At 41.9% G+C, this 25,331-nt stretch overlaps 1 protein-coding gene across 8 annotated transcripts in view; it reads left to right on the forward strand.

Annotated features, from left to right (window-relative positions):
* Positions 1-25,331, forward strand: part of LOC144595325 (protocadherin Fat 3-like) — a 588,884-nt gene that overhangs the window by 324,168 nt on the left and 239,385 nt on the right. For all 8 annotated transcript variants that reach the window (XM_078402696.1, XM_078402698.1, XM_078402695.1 and 5 more), the window contains one exon: positions 3,550-3,864. In XM_078402696.1, coding sequence (XP_078258822.1) covers positions 3,550-3,864 — 315 coding nt within the window. The remainder of the gene's footprint in view (positions 1-3,549; positions 3,865-25,331) is intronic.

Consider the following 25,331-nt stretch of genomic DNA (forward strand, 5'->3'; position numbering starts at 1 on the left):
ATTGAAATAGCTTTTTGAAATTTGCTGCCTGGTTCACTGTAGGTAATGTGACAGCAATCCTGTGCAAGCTCAGGTTCCAAATTAGAAGTGTGATAATAACCAGATACATGTGTTTCAGTCTAAAGAAGGGCCTCGACCCGAAACGTCACCCATTTCTTCTCTCCTGTCCCGCTGTGTTACTCCAGCATTTTGTGTCTACCATATATTTCAATATTGGTTTAACGATGTATGATGACCAGAACATCTCAAACATTTCTGTGCTCTTCTCTGAAATAGCACTATGCAAATTTCATGCCAGTTCTCGAGAGAAGATTGAGTTATGATTTAGCGTCAGAGGTAAATAATGGTTCATATGATATTATAGCAGTTGTATGCCTAGGGGAGCCAACGATCTCACTCCCAAATAAGGGACAAGGTGATGTCACCGCCCCGCGCCCCAAGTGATCTCACCCAGCCAGCGGCCACGTGCTCCCGCTCCACCAATGGCGGCCGCCCGGGCCAGGAGGCGGTTTGCTACGCAACCTCGGTTAGGCGGCCCCCGGGCCTACACTGTCCGGACTTACACTGTCCGGACCTACAGCGTCCGGGCTAACCGCGCCCCCCCCCGACCTAATACAGGACAAGGGCGGTCCCATACGGGACAAACCAAATTAGCCCAAAATACAGGATGTCCCGGCTAATACATGACAGTTGGCAACACTGTCTATACCATAGGGAGAGCAGATATCTGAGTTATTGACTTATTGTGCAGTTACCTCACCAAATGCAGAGCCCAGTTTTGCACGAATACCCGAATAAACCAGTGTAGTAGAGAGCAATGCTGCAAAAATCTAACAACTTGTATTATTCCTGTTGGAATACATTTCGTACTTTTTCATGGTGAAGTCGTCAGTAGAGGGGCACTGAGCATGAATAAAGTGCATTGGAATGAAGTAATTTCTAATGTTTTTTTGAAACTATGGAGGGGTATGATGTGGTGTAAATGCCGGAGAAGGGAAGTTTCATTGGTTATCACAGTGCAGTAAACCCATACAATAATGGACCGGGAGGGTGTCTGTTTTTGCTGGTTGTCAAGGTAAACGAATGAGGTGGGTGAAGGTTAGCTCAAGTCAGGGAGGGATGAAAAGAGGCGTTGTGGGGTGTTAGAGAAGTGGGAATTCACAGGCCACGGAGCCTCGGCCCCTAATGGGGATGGGTCCGATACTCACGTTGCCTTCATGCTCCTCACTATCCACTCCTGCAACCAGAAGCAGGCAACCTAGCACCAGCTCACTGGGCAACTGGCGGAAGTGGAGAAGGGGGGGACAATGCAACAGGAAAATCTGCTATATAGAGAAGATAGACACAAAAAGCCAGAGTAACTCAGCGGGACAGGCAGCATTTCTGGAGAGAAGGAATGTGTGACGTTTTGGGTCGAGACCCTTCTTTGGACTGCTATATAGAGGTCTGTTATTGTGAGGGTTTATGGCACTGGAAGCCAGCTCTGCTTCAGCTTATAGTTTGCTAATCTCGGGGTCCAAGATCGGGGGAATTTTCCCCAGGATTGGGCCTAAAGGAATAAAGGTGTAGACTATTTTCTAAAAAGTATTCAGAAATCGGAGGTGCAAAGGGACTTGAAAATGCTGATGCAGGATTCCCAAAAGGTTAATTTGCTGGTTAAATTTGCGGTAATGAAGGCAAATGCAATGCTAGTATTCATTTCGAGGGGACTAGAATATAAAAGGATACTAGAATACATAATGCTGAGACTTTGTAAGTTGCCAGTGAGACCACATTTGTAATATTGAGAGCAGTTTTGGGCCCCATATCTGAGGAAGGATGTACTGGCTTTGCTGGAGGTCCAAAGGAAGTTAACAAGAATGATCCAGGGAATGATTGAGTTAATGTATGGGGAGCATTTGAAGTCTCTGGGCCTGTTCTCTCTGGAATGTATAAGGATGGGGGATCTCATTGAAACTTACCAGATAATGAAAGGCCTAGATAGAGTGGATGTGGAAAGGATGCTTCCAGTAATGGGAGAGTCTAGAACCAGAGGGCACAGCCTTAGCCAGAGGGTGGTTAATCTGTGGAATTAATTGCTACAGATGGCTGTGGAGGACGTCATTGGATATTTTTAAGATTCTTGATAGATTCTTGATTGATAAGGGTGTCAAAAGTTGCAGGGGATTGGGGTTGAGAGGGGAAAATAGATCAGCCTTGATTGAATGGCAGAGTGGACTAGAGGGGCTGCATGGCCTAATTCTGCTCCTATGCTTTATGGTCCTATGGTCTAATCTTTAGCCATCAACTTATGTCACTAAAACAGATATTGTGGTAATTATCACATTGCTGCTGGCGAGCTTTGATGGGCATAAATTCAAACCTTACCCTACCATATCTTTGGTTCCCCTCTCCCCTGACTCATAGTCTGAAGAAGGGTCTTGACCCGAAACGTCACCCATTCATTCTCTCCAGAGATGCTGTCTGTCCTGCTGAGTTACTCCTGCATTTTGTGTCCATCTTATGAATTGGCATTACCTGCATTACAACAGTAGCAAATTTTCAGAAGTACTGCTTTGACTCTGGGGTGGTTTCAGGCATCCATCATTTAACTAGAGTTCTTTGGTAAGATGAGGCAGAGGTTAGTATCACTGTGCACACCACTGCCATAAGTATGAGAGACTGATTAAAGCAAGATAATAGGTTGAGCCAGCACAAGAAATATTGAAATACTGAATTGTACACATATTAACATTTTTCTTTCTTCAGCTTATTGGATTTTGATGTATTGAGTCTCAACTATTTTCTAGTAAATCTCTATGCCTAGACAGCATCAATGTCAGCCATCTTTATTAATCGCATTTATGTCACTCTGTTCATTGATAAGGACACAAACAGCCAACTTGACAACACTTTCAGTCTTCGGGAGTTGTGGAAAACAAACATTTGCCTCGTTTTCAGCCAGTCTGTTCTCTCAATGTGTTCTGCCATCATGGGCGATAGGGTTTTGAAAACAGGATAGTTGGGCTGAAAATTAGTTTGCAGATGGTATATAGTGTAACTTGGATATGTTGTGTGCTTAAAAAATACAAGGGAGAATCATGGAGGATGAATGAAAAGGAAGTATTTTTCACACTTACATTTATTTTCCAGGTATGAGCTCAAAGTTACAATAATGATACTACAAACTGCTCATGACATGCGATCAAATGTGTTACTCTAATATTAGGTTAATCGGAATTCAATTGCCTAGCCCTGTCAAAAATAGTGGTGCTTAATGATCAAAACCAATCATTTGCAATTTATATCTTTTGATCCATGCTGTTTCAGGATGAGATTTACTGTACAATAGATTTACATTGTAACTAGAAAATGAAGTATTGAATATTGTGAAATTAAAATTAACAAAATCAATAACTATTTACAGCATGACAAATATCGTTTAAACTATTTTATATTATGTTGTGTATTAAGATTTTTTGGATTATTGTTGAAGTATATCTGGCTTGGTGAATGTGACTATCAACATCAATGTAACCCATTCCATTCTTTCGTTACTTACTACCTTAGGTCTGATTGTTACCGCTGATGTTCTCGATCGTGAAACAACTGCTTCCTACTGGCTTACTGTGTACGCCACAGATCGTGGAGTAGTTCCATTATTTTCATCCATCGAGATCTACATTGAAGTTGAAGATGAAAATGACAACGCACCTATATCTTCTCAGCCTATTTACCATCCATCAGTCATGGAAAACTCTCTCAAGGATGTTCCCATAGTTCAGATTCAGGCCTATGATCCAGACTCCAGCTCCAGTGATAAAATGACTTTCAAGATTACCAGTGGAAACCCTCAGAATTTCTTCACGATTAATCCCAAGACAGGTAAGTCCCCTCATTTCACATTGTCCATTTTATGCTGAGAAACCAGCCACATGCTCAATAGTTTTCAACTCACTTCCTGTCAGTTTTATACATTGGAATGATTTCCTTGCTGCTAATTCAAGTGTGTTCTGAAAGAATTAAGAATGACCCTTCTCTCATGGTTTATCACAAAGTGTTTTATGCAGTTGTAGGGTTGCTGTCTTAATGAGCTTTCAAGTAAATATGATACTTTTTACGCCATCACAGAAGAGTCATAATCTCTCACTCCCTCGCACATTGTCTTGAAGGAAAATCATTGGTTACCATTTAAAAAAGAATATACACTTTATGTCCAAATATGATCAATGATGAATGTGCCTGAAGTAAAATCATGTCTCAGCATGCTTTATTTGGGTGGATCTGAGAGTGTTGAAATGACAATATTTTAATGTGGTATTACTTCATACAAGTCTCTCTTTTATCTTGCATCGTTTTGGATAGAGGGCCCGGGGTTTGATGGAATTAGGAGGAACATCGTAAATATTGGCAGAATAAGCTCCCAGGATAGAATTTATCCACCAAAATCAGATGGATTTTGGGGGGTCGAGTCAGTGATTAAACTTTAAAAAATAACCAACTACTATTATCATTCAATATGAGAAGGTCATGAGTGGCAGTCAAGCTGCTCCCAGGAGGAGGAATGGCAACCTTGGTTGGCAGCCTTTGATGCAAACAATACCATAGGCTTATCAATGGCCTGCCATGTCTCTCAGTTATGTTGAAATCTTGCAGCCAAGGGGAGTCAAGGACAGTTTTGGGAAGAACAATGTAGGTCTAAAGATTGCAATACTTCTTCCCTGTAAATTCCACTATTCCCAAAACAACCTCCACCTTCCTCTTTCCCTACCCCCCATTCACCCTATCCCGATCACAAATACAACATCATTCAAGCTTCATTGCTATCCCTCATCAGTACATTATCCCTCTGCATCTGCAAGCTCCTGAATCCGAAATTTGACAGTGCCAAAATACATGAACATTTGATAGCATTTTCCATCTGCAAATCTGCAGCCCCATCAGTCCAGTCCATCCCGGTTAATGTTTTGGCCTTTTGGTCTGCATGGACTAAATACACCCTTGCACTTCTTCAATTTGTTACCACTGGCACGTCATTTTTTAAGTCTGTCCGAATTTAGTGTTGCAGTTATTTTTCTCGGAAATGTATCTTTATTTCTACCATTGTTTACGCCTCCTCAGTTTCATCTATGATATCCTTTTATCACTCGACAATACAAAAGAACTGGCACCAACACCAAATCAATAGTAGATCTAAGTGTCTCTCTGCCTAGACAAGACGTGCACAAATGGGATCCGGGTAATGTGTTATATTTCTAGAAAACATTTTAATGGCCCCAGCAGAATAAAAATCTCTGTTTTCACATTAGTGTACAAATGATGTTTTACAATTTAGTCCTGGCATCAGTACATTTTACTGCTTGAATGTGATACTTGGTAGTACTTCAGCAGGCTGTATATATTCGGACTATAAATGTACAGTAAGAAAATCGAGGTTTTATTTCTGATTTTTATTGTATTCTTATCTGAAAAGTATTTCATCATGATGCATGGTTGAAATATTCCTAATTTTTCAACTCATGTTTGAAATTGAGAATGCCATGAATCTTTGACCAAATATACATTTCAGTTACCAAATTTATCTGAAGTATGAGAGAAACCTTTCAAAATACATTCTTTATGCTTCAATTGGATAAAGAGTGTTTTTACATCAAACATTGACTAACATTGCAGCCAATATCTATATTAACTATCAGAACAGACATGGTCATAAAATTCTACTCTATTTATCTTGGCTATTTATGGCAAGTCTTTGTTGAGCTCCAAGCGGGTAAAATTAAAGTGCATTTAAAAAAAAAAAAGAAACTGAATTCCACTGCAATTTATACTCCACTGCAGTTCATTTTGACAATTAAGATCATGATTGATGCATGGAGTGTTGACATTACATTTGTTGGTGCAAAAGTGAGTGACAGAGCTATTTATAAATTACTGAGATCTGAAGCATAAACTGTCAAATGTCAAGTCCCTTATATATTGCTGAAATGTCTGCCTATCTGCTTCTAAAGACACATTTAAAGTTTCAATTAAATTCAGAAGTGCAGACCGTAAAACTAATCAACTTTCTCATTTTAAGCAAATCTTTCTTTATGGAGTCCAAGTTGCAGGATGTTCAAGGCCATTTGCAAATTGAAGCTGGCAGATATGGTTCAATAGATCTTCTGAAATGGCAATATTTTGAAGATAAAATTAAGGAGGATGTTCTTATTTGCATTTCACACTGCCGTAACTATTTCAGCTTCAATCGGTCACTAATATTCCTTTGACAAATGCTTTGAAAATAAGGAGTAGAACTAGAGAGAAATATTGTAACAAAACAAGCCTACATACTGCATTTACCTGGCATCATATATTAATGATAGAAGATATTCCTGCAGTTTAAAAGTTTAAACTGTCGATCCTGCTATACCAATTCCCCATGGATTATATTAAATGAAACTGTACAGGTAGCTTTTTAACTTGTGGAGGAAAACATACAGACAATAATTTAAATTTCCATGCATTGGGCTGATACGTTTCCACCAGTAGTTTATTTCATACCATTTCAAGAAGTTATGTAAGAAGTTTGTTCTGAAGCTGAAGCTAATGTAGAAGTCTCACATTCATTTCCTGGGCTTGAGAGAGGGTTTTTGCATCAGAATTATGCACATGGCTGCGTTGCAATGTACCATTTTGTGACTGTTGGTTGAAACCTCCAGTTCAGCAGTTATTTTTCAAACAATTAAGATATTTAAAAATCATGCAACGATTGTCACTGCACAAAATAGATTACCAATTATCAGGAGTAATATGGAATGCTTATTGTTAATCATTGTATTTTTTTAATCGTCGTACCATATTGGACATTTTCCATCCTTTGTAGCATTTTGAATCAGGGGTAAGCTTGGTTTCTAAACTTGGAAAGTTCTTTCACAACTTGGGCTTTTTCAGTTGTCTATAATTCTAATTGTCAAACTACAAATAATGTATGTGGACCATTGTGGGTATGAATTCTGCTTTTAACAATTTCATTAGTTAATAGATATAAAATTGTTTTGACCATGTAATGGATAGAGATTAGAACATTAATTATCAGGGATTCGGCTAATCAATGTTCATATTCCTTTATTAAGTATTCCTTTATTTGAGGCATAGCTTGGAAAATATAAGACAATAAAATATGGCAAATTCTTTGTTGATTTATATAGTTGAAAATAATTTGTAAAAGCTATTTAACAAATCAATCCAGCTATTTGTTGAGGACTGTTGTGATGCTTATGTCCTTGCCCAAAGGAGCAATACTGACAGAAGTTGTACATTTTATTTTAGAAAAACATACGTGCTTTAGCCATCGTTATTGTGGTATAATGGGAATTATTGTAATCAGCACATCTTTGTTTTCTTTGTCTCTTATTCTCTCTGGCTTTTTGGCTTGCCCTTCGTGGCCCGCACACACCCTGACCAGCCCCCCTCCCTTCCTCCCTCCGGCCCTCTGCCTCCCCCCCTCCGGCCCCCTGCCTCCCCCCCCGCCCTATTCCGCCCCAGCCACCCCCACACCCTCCCTACTGCTCCCCGCCCCTCCCCATCCCCTCTCTCTTTTCTTCTCTATTCCTTCTTCCACCCCATTGTGTCTCTTACAAATCTCTTGCCCCCACGTCCTAGAATTATTCAACAACAAAGAAATTGAAAGTATTTATTTCACAAAATGCTGGAGTAACTCAGCAGGTCAGGCAGCATCTCAGGAGAGAAGGAATGGGTGACATTTCGGGTCGAGACCCTTCGTCACCCATTCCTTCGAAATAAATACCTTCGATTTGTACCAGCATCTGCAATTATTTTCTTACAACAACAAAAAAACAGTGCTTACTTTGGCTCCAAATAGGCATAGGCTTGCAGAGGTAAATATTGAATGTCTGTTTAATGATCAGACCTCATGGAAACTTTTAATTGGTTCTTGTTATCATCAACTGCTTTAAGTGTGCCGTAACAGATAATGGACAATCAATATTGTGGCATATATTCATTTTATTCAGAAATGATTAATTGGAAAGTTGCAGGCAAATGTAATTTATAAAATAGACATTTATCAAAATTGATGGGTTGGCTTATCTAATTCTTTCAGCAGCTATTCATGGGAAAACAGTGCACGTAATTACTTTGGCCTGAACTCTAATTTAATTGTCAAAAACATGAAAGTTTTCATTGAATTGTGAACAAAATACTTGAGATATCCTTTTGTTATTTTGTGAAAGAGAAGTCTCTATTGGTCTTTTTTTATTGTTATGCAAGAATGCTGAGTTTTCTTTCCATTATTTGGTGTTATGTTGCAGAGTTGTTCACATAACAAATTCTGGCTTTTTTTTCCCCCCTGAAATTCTGTACATCTATGTTAAGCAAGTGTCCTCAATTGAAATGAAATAATTGATGTTCTTCAACAGTGAAAAACAATTATTTTATTTTTCCATGGAATAAGATTGAATTGTTTATATTTTCTGTGCACTTACTTTGTGTTTGCACCGTTGCAACCAGTGTTCAACTGCAACCTGCCGAGTTTGCAGAGCTCCCAAGTTCCAATAGCATCACATGATGCAGCATTTCTATTTGTTACACAATGGAATTCTTTCTAGAAATACAATTGCAATGCTCCACGCGTATAATGTCTCAGGACTCACTTTGATGATGTCAATCAGTGTGCAACTCTCGATATTTCCCACTGCCTCCGCGTGGCAGTGCCTTAACCACAGAGGAAGAAGGTGTGCTCTGTAGGACCTAGCAGGAAAGATTCAACCTGGATAGGCTTTTATTCTTGCAGGAACAAGGAACTGCTGATGCTGGTTTACACAAAAGGACATAAAGTGCTGGAGTAACTCAGTTGGTCAGGCAGCATCTAGCCTGTCCAATCCCTTAAGAATTTTATACGTTTCTATAAGTTCACCTCTCATCCTTCTAAATTCCAGTGAATATAAGCCCATTCGATCTATTCTTTCATCATATGTCAGTCCCGCCATCCCGTGAATTAACCTGCTGCATTCCCTCAATAGCAAGAATGTCCTTCCCCAAAATAGGAGACCGAAACTGCACACAATACCCTAGGTGCGGTCTCACCAGGGCCCAGTACAACTGCAGTAGGACCTACTTGCTCCTAAACTCAAATCCTCTTGCAATGAAGGCCAACATGCCATTATCTTTCTTCACTGCCTGCTATACCTGCATGCTTACTTTCAGTGACTGATGTACAAGCACACCCAAGTCTCATTGCACTTCCTAATCTGACACTATTCAGATAATAATCTGTCTTCTTGTTCTTGCCACCAAAGTGGATAACCTCACATTTATCCACATTATACTGCGTCTGCCATGCATCTGCCCACTCACCCAACCTATCCAAATCACCCTGCAGCCACATAGCATCCTCCTCGCAGCTCACACTGCCACTCAGCTTTGTGTCATCCGCAAACTTGGAGATATTACATTTAATTCTCTCGTCTAAATTGTTAATACATTATATAATGGTATAAATTTACATTTATATAATGTAAATAACTGGCGTCCCAACACTGAGCCTTGTGGCACCCCACTAGTCACTACCTGCCGTTCTGAAAAGGACCCGTTAATTCCTACTCTTTGCTTACTGTCTGCCAACCAGTTCTCTATCCATGTCAATACCCTACCCCAATACTATGTCCTCTAATTTTGCACACTAATCTCTTGCATGAGACCTTGTCAAAGGCTTTTTGAAAGTCCTGATACACCACATCCACTGGCTCGCCCTTATCTATTCTACTATTACATCTTTAATAATCGACTCAAGCATCTTCCCCACTACCGATGTAAGGCTAACTGGTCTATAATTCCCCATTTTCTCTCTCCCTCCTTTCTTAAAAAGTGGGGTTCCATTAGCTACCCTCCAGTCCACAGGAACTGATCCAGAGTCTATAGAACATTGGAAAATGATCACCAATGCATCCACGATTTCTAGGGTCACCTCCTTGAGTACTCTGGGATGCAAACCATCAGGCCCTGGGGATTTATCTGCCTTCAGTCCCAACAAGTTACCTAACACCATTTCCTGACTAATGTGGATTCCCTTCAGTTCCTCCCTCCCAAACAAGTGATGTTTTGGGTCGAGACCCTTTTTCAGATGTCAAAACGTCATCTATTTATATTTTCCACAGATGCTGCCTGACCTGCTGAGTTAGTCCAGCACTTTCAGGCTTTTAATCTTATTTATCTCCTGAGCTCCCTCTTTGCCCCAAGTGCCTTATCTTCCAATAGATGATTTCCAAAGTCTATATATTCTGGCCCTTGTCATTGCAAAGGTAAATCTGTTCCAAAGCAGTCCCCGTAGTTCAAATGGGATTTGAAAGATCCTGCCATGGAGGCAAAATTGTGCTTCACGCTTTAGTTTGGGCCTAATGTGTGCAATATTGATATAGCACAAGCTTGATATAGCTGCTTCTGATGTGAACATTGTTTTATACACAGAGAATGTGGAATGTCTTACAGTATGGAGTTACCTGTTCCAGTTTATGTTGATATTGGTAGAAATGGGCACTACCCAAAAAAAATGTCATAATTTGATGCATGTTTAACAGTGAAAAAAATTAGTTGCACTTACCAGAAAGATGCATAGAAATGCCTTGTCCAAATTCTTTTCTGCATATTTTCACAACAAAATGAGTGGGGACCTCATTGAATAGTGAAATGCTTGGATAGAGTAGATGTGGAGAGGATGTTTCCACTTGTGGGAGAGTCTTGGACTAGAGGTCATAGCCTCAGAATTAAAGGATGTTCTTTTAGGAAGGAGATGAGGAGAAATTTCTTTAGTCAGAGGGTGGTGAATCTGTGGAATTCTTTGCTACAAAATGTTGTAAAGGCCAAGTCAGTGGATACTTTTAGGGCAGAGATAGATTTTTGATTAGTATCGGTGTCAGAGGGTATGGGGAGAAGGCAGGAGAATAGGGTTAGGAGGGAGAGATATAGATCAACCATGATTGAATGGCAGAGTAGACATGATGGGCGGAATGGCCTAATTCTACTCCTATCAATTAAAAAGTTCCCCAGTGCAAACAACTCCAGGTGAAATTGTATTAGAATTTACGTCATGCCAAAACAAAGCAAGCACTATGCAATCCAATTTAAAGGCTAAGTATGATTAAATCTGTCCCAGGTATCCGGTTCTATATCCTCCTGCAGGGACACAATTCCCACTGAACAACTCATTCTTCTGACTTTCCTCTCAAAGGCACTCCCCCTCTTTTGGATTGTCACACGCAAAGCTATTTAATACAGCAACACTCTCTGAAATCCCTTTCTCATCACCTTCATGTGCTGTCTCCCAGAAATGAGCCAGTTGCTATACAGGTGGCAGAATAGCATACTTACATTAATGTATCACTAGCCTCTGCTGACCAATTTAGCTTCAGTGGCATGAGGAAGAACATGCGACAACATAGCTCCAACAAGAAGCTAGGGAGATTGTTCTAATAGAAAGGTCGTCATCCTACCCATTTCATTCTGCTCCCTGATTGATAAAAGACACAAAATGCTGGAGTAACTCAGCGGGACAGACGGCATCTCCGGAGGGAAGGAATGGGTGACATTTATGGTCAAGAGCTTGCATAAATTTGTGTTTTTATACTGAACTAAGAACTGAGGTGTCAGACACCAGAACAGCTCATTTTTGAAGAAGGGTCACGACTCGTCATGAATTACTCCAGAATTTAGTGTCTACTAGACCAAGTGGATCTGTTGGGTCCAAACCACTCCTGCATTGGTGCAGCACCCTCCTCCTCCACTCCCCCCTCCCCCCCACTCCCCCTTACCCTCTCCCCCTCCCACCCTCCCCTGCCCCCCCTCTCCCTACCCCCTCGCCCTCTCCCTCACCCCCTTCCCCCTCCTCTCGCCCCCTCCCCACCCTTCCTCCCTCCACCCTCCCTCCCTCACACTCCTCCCTCCCCTTTCTCCCCCCCTCCCCTTCTCCCCCTCTCCCCCCAACCCCCCTAGGGTTGCCTCTCCTGCATTGGTGCAGCACCCTCTCCTCCCCTCCTCCCTCCTCCTCCACTCCCCCCTCCCCCCACATCCCCCTCTCCTCTCTGCCCCCCTCCACCCCCTCCCTTAACCCCCTCCTCTCCCCTCCCTCTCTTCCCCTTTCCCTCCCTCACTCCCCTCCTCCCCCTCCCTCCCTCCCTCCCCTCCTCCCCCTCCCTCCCTCCCCTCCTCTGCCTCCTCATCCGACCACCCCCTCCCTCCCCTCCTCCCTCCCCTTCTCCCTCCTCCCCCCAACCCTCCCCCCTCCCTCCCGGGAGCAACATGCCTCCTTCTGGACCGGGCAGCCGCCATTGGTGGTGGTGGTGGGGGGGGGAGGTGGGTAGAGAGTCCTGTCCTGTCCCGGTGCAGGGATGTTCAATGGTAGACAGCGGCGGCTCTCCCACTGTTGCAGAGCCGCTGGACTCTGGATGGTGTGGGGAAGGTGCTGAGCTGACCGGGGAGAGGAGGTGGGACAGGAGCGCCGAGGGCAGGCCCAGCGCCAGGCCTCGGCCACCACCTCCACCTCTACCTCCACCAATGCCCGGCCTCACTGCTGCTGATGCCACCTTTCCCCGTGGCCCACCTCAGGCTCGCGGTTACCCGATCACTTTCAGGCCCAGGCCCCAGCCCCGGCTGCTTCCCTCGACACCAGGTCTGGTTCTCCCGCCCCCAAGAGACAGGCGGCCGAGCCCTGCTCAACGGGCCCCAACTGCGAGGCACGGACGTCTTTGTTCTGCGCACGCGCGGATACGGCGGCCATCTTATGTAAGTGCCTCGGAGCCCCAACTGCGCATGCGTGGTTTTTTAAACTTTAAAATGTGAATAACTTTTAAAATATAACACCGATTTCAATGAAACTTCTTCCATAGGACCACAGGACGCTGGTGAGTAATTGTAATGAGTAATTGTTGCGCTATGGTGTGGTGTTTTGGCTGTAATTCAGGAACAAGCGAACAAGCGAACAAACGAGAGTTTTAGTACATAGATCATCAGCTCATTTTTAGATTTTTTTAGATTTATTTTTAGATTTAGAGGTACAGCACGGAAACAGGCCCTTTGGCCCACCGGGTCCGCGTCGCCCAGCGATCCCCGCACATTAACACTATCCTACACACACTAGGGACAATTTTTACATTTGCCCAGCCAATTAACCTACATACCTGTACGTCTTTGGAGTGTGGGAGGAAATCGAAGATCTCGGAGAAAAATTACGCAGGTCACGGGGAGAACATACAAACTCCGTACAGACGGCGCCCGATGTCAGGATCAAACCTGAGTCTCTGGCGCTGCATTCACTGTAAGGCAGCAACTCTACCGGTTCCCCATTCTGCTTCGGTGACACTGCATGCCTCCACCCCTAGTTATCTTGTCCAAATTCTTGTTGAAATCATTGTCATTCGCAGACTAAATGAAGGTAATTTTAACCTAAATAGCTGATATTGGCTAACAAAAATCATTGGTCACAATGATGAATGTACACCTTGCCAATTTACCTTAACATCAAAGTCAGTGAATGCTATTTGCATCGCCTTTATCTCTCATTTCCCTTATCCCTAACTGGTCTGAAGAAGGGTCTCGACCCGAAACATCACCTATTCCTTTCTCTCCAGAGATGCTGCCTGTCCCGCTGAATTACTCCAGCTTTTTGTGTCAATGCTATTTGAATGGTGGTTTTCCTGCCTTTGTATATTAGATTCAGGCTATCCTTCAGATTCCCAAGTTCATGTTGGCATTCTGAGCTTCCTTTCCTATGGTTTCAAACTGATTAAGGATACTTCTGCCACTAAGTATTGCTTCTCTATCATCCTTCAATTTGCAGGCCACCAAATGATTGGATTTATTATTCCCATTCTCATCTATCTTTGCAAATCCTACCATGGTCTCTGCACACTCGACCATAATAGTATCCCAGTCTGCCTTCTGCTCCGTAGTTGTTGTGCTTGCCTTTTCCCCCATTCCAGCATTAGCTCAGAGCCTTCAGCAATTTTGACTCGACCATAAATCCTTCCATCCTCCCATCCTTAAAGCGTATTTTGAGAACATATCTATCTTTTGACCATGACATCAGAATCCTTCCCAGCTTATTTATTTTTGTGCATTATTTTTATGATTGGCATTCATTCTACCTAAATGAAGGACTTGAGAACCTACATTGTTGACATCATCTGATAAAATGTTAGTTCCACTTGTTAATAGCCACTCGACGTAATCAGATTTATTTTTAAAAAGTGTCGTACTTTCATCAGTCATTTCTAAGATTGTGTGAGGAAAATTTAAAATTGAGGGATATACTTGCATTGAACTACTTAATAGAAACCTTACAGTTTTTAGCATGAAGAACAACATGAGGTTGGGCCCAAACTCATTAGAAGAATGATCTCATTAGAAGAATGATCTCATTGAACCATACAAGATTTTGTGTGGTGTAAATGTTGAACTGAAGGTCGGTGTTTCAGCATAAGCAGCAATTTATTTAATGCAGAAATGGAGGCGGAATTTATTTGCACAAAATCTTAAGGATTCTCTTCCCCGGAGCATTATGGAGGCTGAGCCATTGAAGAGGAAGAGGTCAGATGGTCGGCATGGTCGTTTTGATGGTATGTCTGCAGGCAGTGTTGGGAAAGAAGGAATACCAAGAAAAGCTCTGAAAGGAGAGCCTACCTGGATGACGACTGATCCCTTTGATTTTTCAGCAAAAGAAAGAGTTAAATGAGCCCCTTTTATTGCAAAACAGGCTGCAATCTCCTATAAAACCATGCTTCTGTTCACCAGGACCAAGTCATTTGTGGGCCTAAAATTTTGAATATCAATGAGATTTATGAGACACACCATTTGTTTCCATTCCACATGCCTGAGATCTGGTTTGTGGAGGCTCCCAGAACAAATTTCCAAATTACTTTACTGGCACAGCAAGTACTTGATTGGGCTTCTAATAAAACATAAATAAATCATGAATCATGATTCACTCAGACATGCTACACGATAGGATTACTAGGCGTAAGTATTTTTGAACAAAAATCATTTTTGCTTCTGGATATTTAACAATTGATATTTAACAACATGTATCTTGAGATTTCTATCCAGTATTGGCATTAATACCTCTATATTTTGTTTATTGTCAATGACCACCAACTGAATGTGGATCTTGTCGGTGAAATCAATCTCAATAGATTCTTATGCAGCAGGCGATAAATTTCTAATGACAGTCAGTTAAAAATAATTAAAGCCGTTGGCAAAAAATCTTTAGACTCAGCGCAAGCAAGGATATTAAAGGACAGCATGGTGGCACAGCGGTAGAGTTACTGCTTTACAGCGCCAGAGACCCGGGTTAGATCCTGACTCTGGGTGCTGTTTGTTGGAGTTTGTGCGTTTTCCCTGTGACCCGTGGGTTTTCTCCGGTGCTCCGATTTCCTCCCACACACCAAAGACGTACAGGTTTGTAGGCTAATTGGATTGTTAAAATTGTAAATTGTCCCTAGTGTGTGCAGGATACTGTTAGTGCGCGGGGAACACTGTTCGGCGCGGATTCGATGGGCCGAAGGGCCTGTTCCGCGCTGTTTCTCTAAACTAAATTAAACTAAAGAGGGGCAACTTAATTTAAAGCATGTATCAAGAGGGAGGCGAAAATGAAAATGAAGGTGCCATTCAAATAAAGGATAGTTAGAAAATACAGATGGAGAATGTTTTCAAAGGAGATTTTATCCTGCTAATCACAAAACACAATGAGCTTCGATGTGAGCAAATGAAAAATGAGTAAAGTGTCTGTCCAAAGCTGAGATTGATAAGAGAATGTTTTCAGATAACATGAGCTGTTACTGGGTGGAGATTGGAGGAAAGGCTTTGGCAGATAGTGGATGGTGATTGTTAAAGAAGACATACTGCTTCAGAATGACAAATGACCAGATTGAGGGTGTATATTTTAAACACCTTGCTGGCCGGATTAAACTATTTTTCTTCTCTCTAAAAACTATGAGGTATCTGGCAAATCTGTAACATGTAATAACCAGAGCATAGCAGTGCACCTGGTAGGGCTGCTCGTCACAGCACCAGAGACCCGAGTTTGATCCTGACCTCAGGTGCTGTCTGTGTGGAGTTTGCACGTTCTCCCTGTGACCACATGGGTTTCCTTCGGATGCTCTGGTTTCTTCCCACATCCCAAAAACTTGCATGTTTATAGATTGATTTGCCTCTGTAGATTGCCCTTAGTAATAGAGTCATAGACAATAGACAATAGGTGCAGGAGGAGGCCATTCGGCCCTTCGAGCCAGCACCGCCATTCAATGTGATTATGGCTGATTATTCTCAATCAGTACCCCGTTCCTGCCTTCTCCCCATACCCCCTGACTCCATTATCCTTAAGAGCTCCATCTAGCATGGAACAAGCCCGTTGGCCCATCTTACCCATGCCAACCAACATGCCCATACTACATTAATCCCACCTGCCTGCATTTAGCCCATATCCATCTAAACCTATCCAATCCATATACCTATCCAAATGTTTATTACATGTTGTGATAGTACCTGCCTCAACTACCTTCTCTAGCAGCTTGTTCAATACACCTACTACCCTTTGTGTAAAAGTTTCCCCTCAGGTTCCTATTAAACTTTTCCTCCTAATTTTAAACATATTTCCTTTGTTTCTTGATTCCCCAACGCTGAGTGAAAGACTCTGTGCATTTACCATATCTACTCCTTTCATGAATGTATGCACCTCTGTAAGATCACCCCTTATCCTCCTGCGCTCCAAGGAATAAAGTCCCAGCCCGCCCAAGCTCTCCCTATAACTCAGCCACCTTAACTCCCGGTAACATCCTCGTAAATCTTTCTCTACACCCTGTCCAGCTGAACAACATATTTCCTACAACAGGTGACCAAAACTGAACACAGTACGCCAAATGTAGCCTCACCAATGCCTTCTACAACTGTAATGTGACCTCCCAACTTCTATACTCAATTAATGAAGGCCTTCTTGACCACCCTATCTACCTGCGATACCACCTTCAAGTACATGCACTCCTAGATCTCATTCCTCTATAACACTCCCCAGAGTCCTGCCATTCACTATGTAGGTCATGCCTTGGTTATAATTCCCAAAATGCAGCACCTCACACTTCTCTCTATTAAATGTTATCAACCATTCCTCAGCTCACCTGCCCAACCGATCAATATCCTGCTGTAATTTTTGGCAACCCTCATCACTATCTACAATATCACCCACTTTAGCGTCATTTGCAAACTTTCTAATCATGCCATATACGTTCACATCCAAATCATTGATATACATGACAGCAGCAATGGACCCAGCACCAAACCTTGAGGCACACTGCTAGTCATAGGCCTTCAGTCCAAAAACAACCTTCCACCATCACCATCTGCTTCCTTCTATGAAGTCCATTTTCTATCCATTTGACTATCTCCTTGGACCCATGCGAACTAACCTTTCAGAACTGCCTACAATATGGAAATTGTCAAATGCCTTGCTGAAATCCATATATACAATGTCTACAGCTCTGACTTCATCAACCTTTTTGGTCATATTGTAAAAAAAAAAGTTTAATATTCATGAGACACAATCTCCCACATACAAACCCATGATGGCAATCCCTAATCAGCCGTCTAAATTCATGTATATCTTATTCCTCAGAATATTCTCTAGTAACTTTCTGACCACAGATACTAGACTCGCTGGCCTGGAGATCCCAGGCTTTTCCCTGTAGGCCATCTTAAATGGAGGCACAACATTTGCCACCCTCCTGCCTTGCACCACACCCGCACTTAATGATGACTCATAAATCTCAGCCAGGGCACCTGCAATTTGTTCTCTAGCTTCCCACAGAGTCCTCGGATATATCTGATCGGGCCTGGGAGATTTGTCTACCTTCATATGCATTAGGGCCTTCAGCACCTCCACAACCATAATACTAACTGCCAAAATGCTCATCCACGAACATTTCATCTACTTGCCCCTCCCAATTTCCTACAGATTGCCCGGGGAAAATTTCCTGAACACATTTGACAAACCCCATCTGAACCTTTTGCATTATGACATTCCGAGTCAATATTGGGAATTAAAATTCTCTTCTACGACAACCAGATTAGGCCTGTAGCTGCCTGCAATCTCCTGGCATATTTGATCTAATTCTCGTGGACTATTTGGGGGCCTTTAGTACACTCACAACAAAGTGATCATCCCTTTCTTATTTATCAGCTTTGCCCATTTGGGCTCACTGAATGAACTATCAGTAATGTCATCTCTGTAGCGCAGCGGTAGAGTTGCTGCTTTACAGCGAATGCAGCGCCGGAGACTCAGGTTCGATCCTGACTACGGGTGCTGCACTGTAAGGAGTTTGTACGTTCTCCCCGTGACCTGCGTGGGTTTTCTCCGAGATCTTCAGTTTCCTCCCACACTCCAAAGACGTACAGGTATGTAGGTTAATTGGCTGGGTAAAAAATGTAAAAATTGTCCCTAGTGGGTGTAGGATAGTGTTAATGTACGGGGATCGCTGGGCGGCACGGACTTGGTGGGCCGAAAAGGCCTGTTTCCGGCTGTATATATATGATATGATATGATATGATATGACCACTGCCTTGATGTCCTCCTTAATCAATAAAGCAACAACCCATCCTTTTTTTACCCCATCTCTCCTGAAGCATCTGTACTCTGGAACGTTAAGCTAGCAGCTCTGTCCCTCTCGTGACCAGGTTTCTCTAATAGCCACAACGTCCCAGTCACACGTACCTATCCATGCTCTAAACGTGGAGGAAGTGGATGTGAAAGTGAGTTAACATAGAATGAGTGATCAATGGTTGGTGTGGACTTGGCGGGCCGAATGACCTGTTTCCATGCTGTATTGTTCAATCAATAAAACAGCGGATTACCTGTTGGCTCAAAGTCCCTCTTTAGCTCCCTGGCCTTATTTGGACATGTGCATTCAATAGGTAAGGTGATAGTTTAGTGACATTAAAGTATTGAAGAGGAGCTTTGTTTTCCTTAATTAGTTCAAGATTTGGTCTCCGTGCCCAGTTAAGTTTTGGGTTTTTGCATTCTCACTTCCAAAGACTTAAAATTCAGCAGACTCAAATAACGATCTGCTTCAGGTGTGATTATAAATTCAAGTCATTACAACCAAATGAGGAAAATGGTGCTGGCCTTAAACGATTACTGCAGACTGCAATAATTGCTACTCATGGAAAGATTTCAGTGATTTTTGGAGAGAGAGTTAATTTATGATTATGTACCTTGGCTAAGCTGTCAACTCACACATATCACTCAAAGAAAATAATCACTTTTCAATGAAAAAGTATTGATTTAATTGTGCACCACGACATCCGAAGCACACGGAACGGAATTAATGTTTTTTCTCCCTAATATATCCTGACCTTGAGAGCACAGAGCTTTAGAATTGTATTCCAATGTACATGTTTTTGGGCAGATGACATATTTGTTCCAACTTGGAAACTCATGCCAGTGAGCAAAAGGACATGATGAACATCTTTGTCGGGTTTTGATAGAAATTATTGATAGTTGAATGTGGGGGTGTTATTCAGTGAGCTTTTAATCTGTACTTAGTGATGTGGTTTGTGGTATATAATTATAAAGATGTATCCCCTGACTTTCACCTTGCCTTTGAGATTATTGATATTCCTGTGGAGCTGCTGGAATTTCCTGAGACTTGGTTTCTAACTTTGCCCCTGCTCTCGCAGTCTTTAAAGAGTTTACATAATGGACTTTCTAAACATCTGCCCTAGGAATGTACATCTTTCTCTCACTCTTCTTTCCAACAACCTTTTCTACTGAGACTCTGTGAAGGTTCTGAAATTTTTAAGGGCTTACCATCTCCTGCCTTGTGCCAATCTTCAATTTATCACAACAGAAACTCAAAGGTGTTTGAGAATCTCCTGTTACTGCAACCACAATAGGTCTCTGTTTTACTAAGAGTACATTAACTTCAAAACATGCTCATTACTCACAATTTTGATCCCCTGCTAAAGGAAGCAGCTCCTCAATAATATACTTCATACTGGCTGCACACAGTAATCATTTACACTGTACAAAACTGAACATTTAGTCTAGTTTGGTATTGTCACTTGCACCACGATGCAGTGATATTGAGAGTTTGTGCTATCAAGCTGTCCACAGTGCAAACATAATGATACACCATTTAGTACAAAGATATGGCATTGAAGTCTGACAAGGTCTGATTAAAGAAAGTTCAAAGGTCTCCAGTGCGATAGATGGGAGGTCAGGACCACACTCTAGCTGATGATCAGACTATTCAGTTGTCTAATAGCTGGGAAGAAACTATTTCTAAATCTGAAAGCATGTGTTTTCAAACTTCTGTACCTCTTGCCTGATGGGAGAGAGGAGAAGAGGGTGTGACCGGGTGAAACTGGTCCTTGATTATGCTGGCGGCTTTGCCGAGACTGTGTGGAGTGTAAATGGTTGACGGAAGGGAGGCTGGGTTGTGTGATGATATGGGCTGGGTCAACAATTCTCTGCAGTTTCTTGTCAGCAGGATGGAGCTGTTCCCAAACCACACTGTAATGCGAAGCCTGATGAAATGCTTGTGTAGAAGTTGGTGAAGGTCGTTGGGGACATGCCAAACTTCCTAAGCTATCAAAGAAGTAAAGGTCTTGGTGTGCTTTCTTGGATAATGCTTAATTGTGGTTGGTCCAGGCCAAATTGCTGGTGATATTTATTCCTAGGAGCTTGCAGCTTTTGACCATCTCCATTTCGGCACCATCAATGTATACCAGGGTGTGTGTGCTGCTTTGCTTCCTGAAGTCAATCACAATTTCCTTTGTCTTGCTGACGTTGATGGAGAAGTTGTTGTCCTGGCACCAGGTTACCATGTGCCCAACCTCCTTTCTGTACTCATTATTCGAAATACGGCCCATTGCAGTGGTGCCATCTGCAAACTTGTAGATTGAGTTGAATTGGTATTTGGTTGCATAGTCGTGAGTCTATGATTAGAGTAGGGGGCTGAGAACACATACATGTAAGGCACAGTGTTGAGAATTATCATGGAGGATGATTTGACATCTATCGTCACTGATTGAGGTCTGTGGGTCATGAAGTCGAGGATACAGTTGCAGAGGGGAATGTTGAAGTAGAGGCATCTTTCCATGACAGTCAGCTCACACATACACAACCTCATTAGCCAGTAATTTGGGATGAAATGACGGGTAACATTCATTAAGCAGCAGGCAACATCCATGACACAAATGTGCATAGGAATCGCTATTTGCAACAAGAGACCATCTCACCACCTACATTTGACATACAAATGCACTCCCATAGCTGGGTACCCCATCATCAAAATATAGGGTGCCACAAAGCAGAAGCACAACTAGGCAGCCAGTGTTACTGCAAAAGTGAGTCAGAGACTGGCTATCCTGCTGCATGTGCCTCAATGTCTTTCCATGATCCACAGAGCACAAGTCATGATGGGATAGTCTGCAGACAGACACAAAAAGCTGGAGTAATTCAGCAGATCAGACAGCATCTCTGAAGAAAAGGAATAGGTGATGTTTCGGGTCGAGGCCCTTCAGACTCTGTCTGTGATGCTGTCTGACCCGCTGAATTACTCCAGCTTTTTGTGTCCAGAGATGCTGTCTGACCCGCTGAGTTACTCCAGCTTTTTGTGTCTGTCTTTGGTTTAAACCAGCATCTGCAGTTCCTTCCTACACATGGAGTACAGCTTCAGCAACTCTCAAGAATCCTGACACAATCCAGGACGATGCATGACACTCCCTACACATTCATATCCTCCACCACCAGTACCCAGTGGCTGTAGAGCTGGTGCAGGGAAAATGCACCAAAGTTATTTCCCAAGGTACTTGAACAGCCCATAATCTAAGCCACCAAGCAAGATGAGGACAGAGTACATGGGCACATCATCGCGTGCAGGTTTCCATACCAGAATGTTGCACACCATACTGGAAATGCATTGCAAATGACTCAATGCAGTTGAGGCTAAAACCTTTGTGAGATCGACTGCTGAAGTTCAAGAAGTTGACTTAAGATGGGCAATATATTCTGGCCTTGCAAGTGCCACCAAAATCCCAGAAAATGAATTTTAAAAGCAGCATAGCAATGGGCACGGTTACCCTTGCATAGAATTCCCATGCATGTTTTCAGTGCCATTCACAAACTTCAAGGAGTTGATAAAGACCACTCGTCTCACGAAGCTAGTTCCTATTCACTAATTCCCTTGTAATGTTCCTCAAAGCCTTTTTTGCTGCATGAAAAAATCTCTCAATTACATTATTACCAAACATGTTTTAATAGGTTTTTCATAACGATTTGGTTCAAAATATTCTGTCTTCTCTTTTTCTGATATTTTCACAAGGAAATTACTTCACTAAATGAGTTCAATTATTTCCCTTTGCGATCTTGTGAACTTAATTTTGGAAATCCTTGATGTCTTTGGCCCTCCTGGTTCTTGGAATGATTCATATTGGAAACTTCTTGCTATCACTTATGGAAATGATTGTAACAATCCAGTTTACGAGGAATTACAATGCCCTCCATAATGTTTGGGGCAATGACCCATCATTTATTTATTTGCTTCTGTACTCCACAATTTGAAAGTTTCATGTTTCATGTTTAGTATTTTGTTGCATATCCTTTGCATGCAATGACTGCTTGAAGTCTGTGATTCATGGACATCACCAGTTGCTGGGTGTCTTCTCTGGTGATGCTCTGCCAGGCCTGTATTGCAGCCATCTTTAGCTTATGCTTGTTTTGCTGGCTAGTCCTCTTCAGTTTTCTCTTCAGCATATAAAAGGCATGCTCAATTGGGTTCAGATCGGGTGATTGACTTGGCCACTCAAGAATGGACCATTTTGTAGCTTGAAAAAACTAATTTGTTGCTTTAGCAGTATGTTTGGGATCATTGTCTTGCTGCAGAATTAATCGGCGGCCAATGAGTTTTGAAGCGCTTGTTTGAACTTGAGTAGATAGGATGTGTCTATCCACTTCAGAATTCATTATGCTACTACCATCAGCAGTTGTATCATTAATGACGATAAGTGAGCCATACATGCCCAGGCCATAATACCCCCACCACCGTGTTTCACAGATGAGGTGGTATGCTTTGGATCTTGGGCAGTTCCTTCTCTCCTCCATACTTTGCTCTTGCTATCACTCTGATATAAGTTAATCTTCATCTCATCTGTCCACAAGACCCTTTTCCAGAACTGTGGTTGCACTTTTAAGTACTTATTGGCAAACTGTAACCTGGCCATCCTGTTTTTGCAGCGAACCAGTGGTTTGCATCTTGCAGTGTAGCCTCTGTATTTCTGTTCATGAAGTCTTCTGTGGACAATGGTCATTGACAAATCCACACCTGACTCCTGAAGAGTGTTTCTAATCTGTCGGACAGGTGTTTGGGGATTTATTCTTTATTATAAAGAGAATTCTTCTGTCATCAGCTGTTGTGGTCTTCCTTGGCCTGCCAGTCCCTTTGCGATTAGTAAGTTCACCAGTGCTCTGTTTCTTCTTAATGATGTTCTAAACAGTTGATTTTGGTAAGCCTGAGGTTTGGCTGATGTCTCTTACAGTTTTATTCTTGTTTCTCAGTCTCAAAATGGCTTCTTTGACTTTCATTGGCACAACTTTGGTCCTCATGTTGATAAACAGCAATAAAAGTTTCCAAAGATGATGGAAAGTCTGGAGGAAAGACTAGGTGCTGAGAGCTCTCTTTTACCTGCATTAAGGAAGCAATTAAACACACCTGAGCAATTACAAACGCCTGTGAAGCCATGTGTCCCAAACATTATGGTGCGCTGAAATGGGGGAAGGATGTATAAACACAGCTGTAATTTCTACATGGTGAAACCAAAATGTATAAAAATGGCCTTTATTAAAATCTGACAATGTGCATTTTAACCACGTGCTTACTGCATAGCTTCAAAAAAAGATTGGATAGAAGTTGGCCTCAAGATACACGGTGAATATTCAATGATGCAGGAAGTAATTCACTGAATTTTGAGAGGGTTAGACTGTGTAAGTGATAATTTTGTGAATAAGAAAATTGGAGTAATTAACAAGGTATTGTCAATTTGCACTTATTTACTATTTCAGTAATTCACAATGGCATAACATTACGTGAATATCCTAACTTTTGTTTTGGTCAGACACTTTTGATTTTAAAGGATTATTTTGAAATCACAAGAATCAGTGATTTGAAATAATTTTGGAATGCAACCTTACACATGCATATTGCAATAAAATATGAGTGATGAATTATCCAAAAGCATGTGCTTATTTAGTTCATTGGTCTCCATTTTCGCATTTGATTTTTCATCTTGCCTCATCCCATTATCATCGAATCACACCTTTCCTCATTATTATTCAATTAGCAGCCTGCTGTGAGATGCACATTTATGCAATATTTCATAGAGGAACATTGCTTGTGCTGCATATCATTGCTTTCAGGAAGACTAACAAATCCACTGTCTTCTCTAAATCTGCTATTTCAACGCATTAAACAAAATCCAATTTTGTATTATTTTAGCAAAGGCTGGTGGCATTGGATATATGATATTGAACTAAGGTACATAGTCATAATTAATAGAATTGTACAGTACAGAAATAGGCTCTTTAGTCCACCACATTTATATGGATCTGTTACTTCGCCAATCCCATTTGCCCACATTAGCTCTACATCTTTCTATGCCTTGCCTATTTAACTGTCTATCTAAATGTCTCTTAAACACATTGAATGCACCTGATTCTACCAACTCCTCTGATAGCCAGTTCCATCTTTCAACCCCTCTCTGTCCCCTAGTCCCCATTAAAATCCTCCCTCATCTTAAATCTATGCCCTATCAGAGAAAACGAAATTCTGTCTATATCTCTTATTTGATATACTTCTCTCAGTTCACCCGTTAGACTACTTTGGTCCAGGGAAAACAAACCCAGCCTATCCAATCTCTCCAAGTAATCAAAGACAATCCAATCCAGGCAACATCCTGGTGAATCTCATGTGCACACTTTCCAACACAACCACATCCTTCCCATAGTGTGACAACCAGAACTGCATATAGTACTCCAGATTTGGTCCGACCAAAGACACAAAATAATATCCAAGTTCTTCCATTCCATGTCCTAACCTATGGAGGATGCATGTCTTCGTCAGCACCCTTTCCATCAGTGTTGCCACTTTCACAGAACAGTGGACTTAATCCCGAAGTTCAAAGGTTTCCTCATATTCCTTAGCTTCCTCCATTTACTTTGTTTGTCCGATCCCTATTTTACACGGATGTTGCCAGGGCTTAAGGGTTGAGCAATACGGATGGGTTGGGCAGGCTAGGACAATATTCCTTGAATTGCAGGA

The sequence above is a fragment of the Rhinoraja longicauda genome, chromosome 7 (assembly GCF_053455715.1).
Source record: "Rhinoraja longicauda isolate Sanriku21f chromosome 7, sRhiLon1.1, whole genome shotgun sequence".
Lineage (NCBI taxonomy): Eukaryota > Metazoa > Chordata > Chondrichthyes > Rajiformes > Arhynchobatidae > Rhinoraja > Rhinoraja longicauda.